This window comes from Pundamilia nyererei, unplaced genomic scaffold (genome assembly GCF_000239375.1).
Source record: "Pundamilia nyererei isolate P.nyererei 1_Seehausen unplaced genomic scaffold, PunNye1.0 scaffold00563, whole genome shotgun sequence".
Taxonomy (NCBI): Eukaryota; Metazoa; Chordata; class Actinopteri; order Cichliformes; family Cichlidae; genus Pundamilia; species Pundamilia nyererei.
This window is the reverse complement of record NW_005187964.1, coordinates 49,285-60,390: the sequence shown is the minus strand read 5'-3', so window position 1 is coordinate 60,390 and position 11,106 is coordinate 49,285. Positions and strand designations below refer to the sequence as shown.

The following is an 11,106-nucleotide window of genomic DNA, read 5'->3' as shown; positions in this document are numbered from 1 at the left end:
GCCATGTTGCAAGTTTTGTGAGGTTTTTTGATATTTAATGGATCGGATTACATTTTTTATTTCCCTCCGATATCCGATCCAGTAATTGACGTCAGTATCGGACCAATACCGATACGTAATATCGGATCGGTACATCTCTAGTTTGGAGTATGTGAGTATCTAGCTAGCTCTACAGAAGAGGAGCAAGTATAAAGGGAGCAACATTTTTTAAGTGGCAGGCAATTTCAAATGCAACATTTCAAATGCAGCTCAAGAAATATCAGCAAATATACAGACTGTTTGTGCGCAGTTTGTCGCTCACCGTGTCTGTAGCTACTCTGTTTCCCAGCCAGAGAAAAAAGTTCTCTCAGAGATGGAGAAAGATGTAAGAAAGACAGGGCAGGACAGGAAGAAGAGAGGTTAGATATAAAGGTAATGTAGTGAAGTAGATTTTTACGTGATGTCCGCAAATGCAGCACTAACATCCACACCTTCCCAGCTGCTAATTAGAGGCCCTATAAGAAACAGCTGCGCTTCACTACCACATGGAGGTATTTGGCAGTCTTTTCCCATCCAAGGTAGCTGAGACCGTTAGGCAGCTAAGCACTGCAGGTCTGCTCATGAAAGCTGTTCATTTTAGTATTGCCCTTTAGAAAGTGGATTGTGCCATACTGCTGCGGTCTTTTTCGGTTTTATTCTGTCTTGTTGTGGCCTGTTATCTTAAAAACGTTTATGGACTGGCCTCGACTGAGTCCTGGTTTTATGGTCTTTTACTCAGAATTATTTTCTGTATTTTAAATCTTGCTTTTATAAAGTACTGTAACTTAGGGTGTATTTGTTTTATCTTTTACTAATTTGTTTAAGGTTTTATGCTTTGTTTTGTTGCTTTAGTGGCGGTGTGGTCGCTTGTTGAGGGGCTAGGCACGATGTGGAATCCCCTCCCCGATGCATAAGAGTGTACACACCGAGCATAGGTAGATTGCACCATTTAGATTTCAGTGTGAATGACAGTGAGGTTTGCAGTGGAACTACACGGGTGAGTAATTGGTGGCACCCTGGAGCACTGCTCTCTGTAGGTTCGATTCAGGAGGCACCTGAATAGTCACCCATCTACAATGTAGGCAGAAAATATAACTATTTCCCTGCTTGTGTCTTACATAAGAGATTCCAGCTAAGTACATTCAATAGATTTAGATTGGCATGACATTTCATTCTCATGTGCTGGTATTATTTTGTTTGTTTGTTTTTGTTTTAAACACAAGTGTCCGTGCTTCTACTTCAGTAAAGAAAGTGTGTACTTTAGCCACCTCTGGAGTCAGTGCCATTTAAAATACAAGAGATGAATTTTTACAGGGACTGCACTCAGAGGTTTAATTCATTCAAGTCATGTAATGTGTCAAAGAGATGATTAATCTGTGTCAAATATTCATTAAAAATATTAACTGATATTTAAGTCAGGGTTCTAAATTTCTATCATCAACTTGTTAAGTTTTCATCTTTTTTAAGCGTAGCCAGCTGTGAGTTATTTTATCAATGAAAACTGAAACCCAAAGGAAAGACTGTCTGCATCTACAGCTGTTAAAAACACACCACAGTGTTCATTCTAATAAGCAAAGATTAGTGCGTTTTAAAAATGTTGTGTCCCTGCTTCCCCATATTTTAAAGTGCAGTGAGATTAAGTGGATTACTTTAACACGTGTTTGAAAAGTGACCAGTATGGTGCCTAGTGAGTTTCAGCAACTTTCAATTGAGAATTTTCTTATTTTCAGTTTTATTCCCTCACATACATCTGCAATTTATTTCTGTTCCCGTGGCTCTTGTTTATCTATTATTCATTTCTGGTTGACTGTAGCTTCTGCCTTTTTTTTTTTTAAGTCAATTTTGCACTGCCACATGCAGTCAAACCAAAAACTTTACTTGAACTTGAAGATGACGCCTAACTGTGACAGCACTGCTGCAAGACAGAAGAACTAGGTGGTGAGGGGGAAGTGTACAGAATAAAAGAAACATTGCTTTCGGGATGTCGCTCTGGGTGACTTTTTAGAGAAAGGGTCAGAAGACAAAGCAGGTGGACGAATGACGAAACAAGCCTGTGTTGTTCGAGGACAGGAGGATTAGTAAGGAAGGACGGCGTGTAAGCACCTGTTCCTCTGATTGATGTGTCCTGGCTCCTTCGATATGTCACCGGTCACTGCTCGCGATCCCCTGCTGCTTCTCTGTCAACCATTCACTCACATACAAACACACATTTCTATATAGAGAGACACACAAATGAGATATTTGAGCTCAGTCAGTGAAAGACAAAATGCTCTGACAGGAAAACTCTTGGTCTTCATTGTGTGTTTGGGGAGTGGGGATGTCAGTGTCCTTCAGAGACCTGGCAGGAGGAGAAATCACTCTGCTGCTTAGTAACAAGTACCACTGTGGATTTCACCCACTCGATAGACAGTCAGGAACATTGTACATTCTCCATGCTCCTGCCTCACCTGTCATGTCGTCTGTCCTGCGGCTGCAGTCCGAAGAGGTTTTCCTCCATTTCCTTGTATCTATTCAATTTAGAGACAGCTATGGCAAGAAAGATAGCAGAAGTCAGTCAGCTCATGCCCTCCAACTGCTGCTACCAAACCCTATTTATTTGCCCTGGAGCACCAGACAAGGCAGCATTATTCAGTTAAAAGTCTAAACAGGTTTTTTTTTATGCTAATTGCAAATTTAACAGAAGTCAAGACAATTTATTTTCATAGACCAATATCACAAATTTGCCTGAGGGTACTTTACATTGCAGTCAGCTCCCTCTGTGAGTTTCATTGAAGTAAGAAAAAAAAAATTCCCAACATGGAAAGAAATGAGAGAAAAATCAAGAAAAGCATGTGAAGATGGATCCCTGTTCCACTGCCAGCTTTTTGGGTGGTAGAGTGACAGTTTTATTTAAGCCAGGAATTATGATTTGTTGTTGCAGTTTGTTTTTCAGCTCTGGCTAAGATGATTACAACTCATACCCCTGCACTGAATCTTGTTTGTTGTGTCTTACAGCCCCTCTATCTTTACCCACTCCTGTCACTTTTGTCCTTTTGAAAATAAAAGTTGCTTTAGTTTCATGTTTGCTAAATTGTGAATAATCTCCTATGGGTTGTTTTACCTTAGCTAACCAAATAAAAGCATCTGTGTGTGTGTGTGTGTGTGTGTGTGTGTGTGTGAGAGAGAGAGAAAGAGAAAGCGAGAGAGAGGGAGAAGAGGATGAGATAGAAACCCAGAGAGGGTGTCTGTCTGTGCAGTTTTGTGTCTGCAGTTATTTACTGCAGTGTCTCAAGTTTGCTTTCATTTGTGTGGGTTTGTGTGCGAGTTTGCATCCAAATGCATGTTTCCATAATTAAAGCGTAAATCCCCAGGAAAGGCAAGACGAACAGTTAGATTGGAATCAATACACATTTGCAGAGCACAGAGAAGTGAACGTGCAAAATACATAAAGACCTGACACAAGTCCTTGTTATCATGTGTATCCATGCCTGTTCAAGGACGTTTCTATTAATGGGTCAATATATCAGTTATGATTCACTTTTTTCTTTTCTTGCAGTCTTGAGATCTGTTATAAATCAGAAATTCCCCAAATTAGCTAATAATTTGGGGATTTTTATGTGTAAGATTTTTTTTTCTTTATGATACCAAAAGGAATTCATTTTATGACACAGAATTGTGTTCCTTCTCAAAACAATTTTCAAATGTTCAGTGTAATCAAAGCACTAGCATTTAGGAACCTAGATAAAATACAAAACATGAGCACAACGCTTAAATGCACAAAATAGAAACCTCCTCTATCCACTGCTGGCATCGATCCTGATTTTGGGCCCAGACGATTTTGGCACCGTCTTTAGTCAGTGGAAATGTGTGGAACTGGTTTTAGATTGGACACTGGGAATGCATCCGTGGAAAAGAGAAGACTGACATCAGCGGCTTCAGTAGTGGCCATGGCGGGGGAAAAAACTACAAAAATCAAACTTCTTCTTCCTGTTATGTTTAGTTCTCAAATCCGTTCTCGGACCACTACTGAGCATCATGATGTTAAGGGAGAAAAAACTTCCAAAGAGAAATGCTGAAGAACATGACACACGATACAAAGGCAATTAGGCAGAGGAGAGGCTACTAAACGCATAAATGAAGGACAATTAGACACAGGTGACAGACAGTAGGGCAGGACAGGCAATGAAAGGAAGTGTAAGTATGACAAAATACAACAGGACACAGAAAAAAATAATAACAAAGACAAAGAATGATCTCAGAGTCAGGACAAGACTCACTAATACATCTCGAAGATGATGCTATAAATCAATTATTTTCTGACACAGAGTTTAAAAAAAAATATTAATACCACTCTCATACAGTATCTGTCCAAATATGCTGTCACAGCTGTATTCACTAATGTCTGGAAATGGGAAAACCTTTATTCTGACTCTGTAATTTGTGAGCTATACAAGCCTATATTTGGCAAAGGACTGTTCCCCCTTTGTTCCATATCACTGTGCGAACTATGTACTGGCTTTAGCATCATATTTAATGGACAGAGACGAGACTGCACATTGAAATTCCAGAAAGAAAGCAAATCAGTTTGTTTGTTTTTTCCCCAAAATGTGAAACTTGTCGATTAAACAAGAAATGGGCCTCAACTTCAAGCCTGACCAGGCAGGTGATGTAAGGATTAACCAAAAATTTGTAAGTCCCAAAGACATGTTTAGGTTTCACGCAAGGTCATTGATAGGTTTGTAGCGTAAACCTATTCGCTGGAACGTTCAAGACAATTCTACTACACAGCAAAGCAAGACACGAGTAAGCAAAGTTCTTTATGTTTCTCCTGCACGGGAGAGAACTGGACAAACGCCGTTCCTTCGCTTGACTCCAGTTGCTCTCGTCCGCTCCCCCGTAACGCTGCTCTTTTATTGAGTTTACATGAATATACATAGGTTCATTAACATATGACGTCTACATACACACAAAGCATATAAGCATATATGAGTAGATATTTCTAAGCATAAATGACAATCAACAACACAAATCTAACAGTCATGCTTCTAAAATCATTTATAAGCCCTCCCTCCCCTTTTCATTCAACATCTGTGGTTTTCCCTAAAGTCATTAGTCATAAAGCACACTGGTTTTAGTATTTTAGCGTATAGTGAGCAAGTCAGTAAAGCAAGAGCAGGATTATCTTCTCGTTAAAATGAGCATCTCTTCTTCACAAACGCAGCTTTTTTACTTTTTTACCACCATTGTCTGCCAGTTCTGTTTTCTCCATCTGTCTCCCACTACTTCACACATCTCCCTTTTCTTTGACCTCATCGTGCTTTCCTGTTTTCTTATCTCGGTGTCTCTCTCTTCCTTTCTCCATCAAACCCTTCTTTTCTTCGTCTTCGCCATGCCTGCCTCTCTGTGTCCATCTGCCGTGCTAAACCAAGCGACTGATTGTATTTCAGGCAGTCAGTGAGGTAAATAATCTAGGCCTGCATGCTGGGCTTGAGGGATATGTCCATGAGTATCCCTGGATTGAGCCCCTGGGTGGTTGGGGGGTAGAATAGATGTTGGACAGAGGCAAAGATTCAGACTTCAAGTCATGGATATTTGATACCCTTATTAATAATATGAAACAATTACACAAAACGACCACCTACATTGAAGCCAACATGGCAGTTTCTCCGCCTATACATGTGAACAGGAAAAACAGGATCATATCATGACTCATGCACCAACAATAGCTCCAGTTTTCTTTACATTACAACTGACACAGTTCCTACCTACATACTGTATCCCTGCGTTACGCTGTTGACTAATTAAAAATATATTTATATATAGCGTCATTTCCTACACCTCATTCTTCTATATTTATCTGCCCTCATGAAGTCGGCCTGTGTTTGACTGTGTATCTGCATTGATTGCTGTGTGCCCCTGCAGTTCGACATGCAGCAGCTGTCTCTGGATGAGCTGAAGCAGGTGCTGTTCCACGCCTTCCGGGACCACCTGACAATGAAGGACATAGAGAACATTATCATCACCGAGGAGGAAAGCCTCAATGAAACCTCAGGGAACTGCCCTGAGTATGAGGGAGGTGAGGAAGCAGTTCTCGTGGAAACTTTGTTGGTATAAAAAGGTGTTTTGGGCAGTAAACAGTAATCTCTTAATGATTCAAATAACAACATGCACTATGCTTATTCGAACTGATTAAACAATCCAAAGTACACATATTTGTTTTTTTGCCAAGAGCCTGGTGAGTAGATCAATATCGCTTTTATTACTGTGTGCTATGAAGCTACAGCCAAGAGGCAATTAGACAAGAAGCAGGGGGAAACCAGTTTCTTTCTCTCTCCACATCTCTGGATTATCCCTGGTGGCTGTTTATGAGAGATAATCAACCAATCAGAGCTCAGGAGGATGGAAATTAGGGCATCATCTTCCTGCATTGCTAACTAGCCATATTCATTAAAAATGGAAAGAGAAAAACATGGTCAGCATGTATAAGATCAGGACATCTGTACAAGTTGCTGTGAGCTAACTTAATGCAAACTCTGACTGTGGAAAAATCTTCACCAAAATGCCTGTAACAAGACAGATAAGGCAGCTGCTACTTATTGTTTTGGACAAAACTAAATCATACCTCTGGCCAACTTGACCACAGTTAAATGGATGAGTAAACGGAGTAAAAAAGAAATGCAATTTCACTTTGGCAGCTAACCTGGTTCTCTGCAAAGAATAATACCCAAAAAGCCTCTAACGCTCACAGTTTGGTGTGTTTTGTTTTGGGGGGTTTTCTGTCTTTTATCAGTACACAAAATGAAGCGGTTAAGCTGCAGAACACTGTGTGTTGACTTCCTCAAGTCTGCTTGGCAAACTCAGTGAAACGTCTCAAGCAAATAATTAAAGCACACGATAACACTCATAACTATTTGCCATGACACCACAAATAGCTGTATTTACAGTTTAGGTGTGGAGTTTTGTAGAGTGCCAGGCTAGCTCTCTGATTCCAGACTTTTTCGCTATGGTGAGCTTTATGCCTTCATACTTAAGGTACAGGCACGAGTCGTCTGATCTCAGCAGTGTGTAAGAAAATAAGCAACACTCCAAACATTATACTAGCCATTTACCATCAGCAAAGGATTATTGCAGTGATCAGTTCTCTTACAGGAGCCCTCGTGCACACTTTACCTGCACAGAGTCATTGTTTTTGTTTTTCTGCTTGTCTAGTCAGACATGATCTTGACAGCTGCCCTGGTTTCATTTTGACTATGTCTAGAGAGAGCCACTGATGCAAGTGTGTGCTGTCAGCCAGCTTATCATTGTCTACAAACTAAACCAAGGACTGAATCATGGACTGTATGTGAGCTTTTGGCTGATGTGGAAGTGCTTAAGCCAAAAGAAGGTTAACTCCTCTGACTGCAAAGACAGGTTTGACTGTACAGATAGCCGACAGCAACAAGTAAAATTCTAAAACCTTTGCTTTAAATACAGTCTTTTGACTGAATCAAAACAACTTCAACAAATGAGTGAATGTGCTATTGGACTTGACTGGGAGTCATGATGTGCCAGAGCAAACCAGCTGCTCACGAGAAATAAAGTTAAGAGAAATGAAAAGTCTGAGGAAAGGAGAAAACTTAGTGCTACTGGAACAAAGTGGAAACTACATAGCACTGTGCTATGGGTGAATCCTCAGGCTCGCAGAAGCAACCTTTTAAGTGTTGTTTAGCAAAACTTTGAGGTGAAATCCTTCATTTTCTAATCTGTTGCTATATCCATCACAGAAGTTTCACCTGTAAAGTGTTGATCATGTCAAAAAGACTATGAAAAATCAAGACTGCTGAAGTAATGTTTAGATGATAAAATCTAAACATCCTGCAGTCATAAATTAATGTCTGTAAGTTTTTGAAGCCAGGAGTAAGACAGATTGAAGATTGACGCCCTGCTAAATGTTTGACTGAACAGCTGAAAGACAGGCAATATTTTTCCAGCCTATGAACAACTTATGTCGCTGTAGGGAGAATAGGGAAATGAAAGCCTAAACCTGACCCTGCAGAGCCCAAAATTGCCTGTCTGCTGTGAAACATCCACTGAGTAAGACTAAGACAAAGGTAAAGAAAGATCAAACACATTGAAAAACTTAGAAAGCCTTAATGAATCCACTGGGACTCAGTCTTGGGGAGACCTTAAAAAGAGACAGCTGGAGGGAAATGGTGAAACTAAGCAGAGAAGGGACAGAAGATAAGAGGCTAAAGAGGATCAGGGAACTGCTGGCTTGGCACTCTCTTTCACGAAGTTTTTGGTGTTGAGGGAAGGCTGTATCGTGGAGTTAGGGAGAGCAAAATGGAAAGTATAAAAATGTTGAGAGTGGGAAAATAGGCAGGGGGAGGATGTAGAAGACATGAAGAGGTATAGACATCACTTCTAAAGGACAGCTGTACACCTCTCCACATTTAACCCTCTTCCCATATACTCAGCTTCCCTCTTTCATGGCTGCTTCGTTCCCATCTGCGTCCTGTCCAGTGGGACCCCAGTGCCTTTCACAGTTCCTCTTAGATCCCCAAGTCTGAGCGCTGACTTGATTTATTGATGCAGTGTGTGATACTAACAACCTGAGACAAGCAGGCTGACAGCAAGGAAACTTTTGGTTGTTACTCCTGCTGCAAGGCCTGTTGGAGGACACATCTGTCTCTGCTCATCTTTTTCTCTCAGTCTCCAAAGATAATGTCTTTAAGGAGGAAAGCAGGGGCCTGTCATCCCAAACACCCCAAGCAGAACAAAAGTTCCACCTTGCGCCTCTTGTCTTTGTTTTTGCTTTGCAGCTTTGCGTGCGTTGTAACCAGTTTTTGCCTCTGATGAATTGATTGTCTTTACACTGGAGACGCTTCAACTCGACGATCTGGGTCACCGAGATAAACTGCAAAACATGGCAACCAGAAATGTTAGCTGCTACTTCACCTGCATTTGTTTGAGTCAAAGAACCAACATGTCTCCCGAGGAACAGGTTAAAATGGTAAAATCTGAATTTTTCATGAAGACCATTAGACACTTGGAGAGAAAATGCCCGTTACCTTTATTGTTCCACAGACTTTATTTTCTAAACCTTCACACATTCTTTCTTGAATGCCGTGTTAAAACAGTCTCAACTCAAAGGTCCATTTAGTTGCATTTTGAAGCTTTTGGTAATATGTTGGAGTTTTCACTCAGCTAGTGGAAGTCACTTAGATTTGACATGAGCTTTGATTATATGATCATGGAGGTTGCATATGGGTGGGAGACTGTATCCCCTAAAACTGCCTCACAGAGATTGTGAGAACATCCACTGACTTCTTTTTTAATGCTGCACACCAAGACGCGGTTGTATAGCCATTATAAATCACCAGATCAGCATGTAACAAGGCCTGCCTCCATATAAAGCCAATTAACAGTTTTGTTTTTTCTTTTTAAAGACACAATCAACTGTGAGAGCAGCAGAAAACCAAGGGGGCTATCTATTACCTGTTTCATACCATGATGCAACATTTTGAGAAAATACTGTGCTTGTTTTTCTTGTGAGATATCTCTTGCACCTGTGATCTAAGTATAGTGTGAAGCTAGCTCCGGCAAGTGGTTAGCTTAGCATATATGCTAACACAAAAGAAAGACCTTCCAAGAAATTGTCCGATCAATTTTACCTACAAGCAACCATAAAACTCACCAGGTGTTATTTTTGGCCACCTGTGTTGACTTCGAGTATCTGCTGCTTGCGAATGTTAGAAGGTTATTCACGGGTACAAATTTTAAAGCATGGCAGAGCATTAGAGATGCTGTAGTTTCACCTGACTTATAGGGTGAGTTAAGCTGACTGCCTCTTAGCTCTGACTCCACACCTAATTCCTAACATAAAAGTGATATTGATCTTCTGGTTTAACTCCCTGCAAGGGAGCTCTTTTCCCGAAATGTCAAGCAAACACCTTACATGACAGAAGGACCCAAATAGAGGCAACCAGGGCCAGGATAAAATCCAAACCTCAAATATTTTTGCCAAGTTGAGGTCATATACAGATGGCCACTTGGCATAGCAAAGAATGCAGAAGATGTAATGGGAGAAAAAAAGAGGAACAGACAGACAACCCATGTAGTAAATCAAAGAAATGAGGAGAATACCACACAGAAGGAAGTAAATTGTTTGATAACTTGACAACTGAGCGGAACGAGACAATCTGGGAGCTTATTACTGGAGAGCTAGGGATATGTACACTGGGGAGGTGGATTAGATTAGTAACAGGTGGTGCACAAAATTGGTGGGAAAAACACGGGGAGAAAGTAAAACAAACCACAGTGCATGAAAGTGAGTGACTTCTAACTAAAACAGGAAGTCACAAAGACTATTCATTTGAACGTCCAGTTTCTATTTCTTTGTTTTCAAACTGAATGCAGTAGCAACTGAATTTACCATGACAAAAAATAAGATGTACAAAAAAAAAAAGACAAATTATAATAATCTCTTCATTTCTCTTCTTTTTTCACTTCTCTCAGTTCATCCCAAGAAGAAGAATAGGCAAACGTGTGTCAGGAAAAGTCTGATCTGCGCCTTTGCTATGGCTTTCATCATCAGTGTCATGCTTATCGCAGCCAATCAGATGCTGCGGAACGGCATGGAGTAACCAATTGCACTGTGAGCATGGGGAGTGGACAGAACAGCCATGACCTCACATCTTGTCTTTGCAGCCAAAGCTGGACCACAACCCAAGCACTTCTCTAAACAATCAGTTGAGTTTTGTTTTTTTGTTTTTTTAAGTTTTATTTGAACTGAACTTACAAAGGCAGACAATGAGTAAAATAAGTAAAATGAAAGGAGTTGTATTGACGATGTCACCACATAGAGTCACTGGATTTACTGATCGTAAGGAACCTGAACTGCAAAAGAATTCTGTTTTTATATAAAACACTGAAATTAAGGGGGGAGGGTATTATTTTGTTGTTTTCAAGAACAAGACCACCCTTTAAACTTGATTTTCTAATTACCGAAAATGTGTATCAGGTGCTTTGAGCCATTCCTAATTATAGAAAGCAAATAATGGTTATTATGGACAACTTCAGAAGTTGCACTGAATGTGGAATGAGTGAATGGTGGGCACAGTATTGAAA

At 40.4% G+C, this 11,106-nt stretch overlaps 1 protein-coding gene across 1 annotated transcript in view; it reads left to right on the top strand.

Moving 5' to 3' along the window:
- Window positions 1-10,916, top strand: part of caln2 (calneuron 2) — a 30,193-nt gene extending 19,277 nt beyond the window's left edge. The window contains exons 5-6 of the mRNA XM_005754422.1: window positions 5,920-6,073; window positions 10,495-10,916. Coding sequence (XP_005754479.1) covers window positions 5,920-6,073; window positions 10,495-10,622 — 282 coding nt within the window. The 3' untranslated portion in view covers window positions 10,623-10,916. The remainder of the gene's footprint in view (window positions 1-5,919; window positions 6,074-10,494) is intronic.
- The last annotated feature ends 190 nt before the right edge of the window (window positions 10,917-11,106 follow it).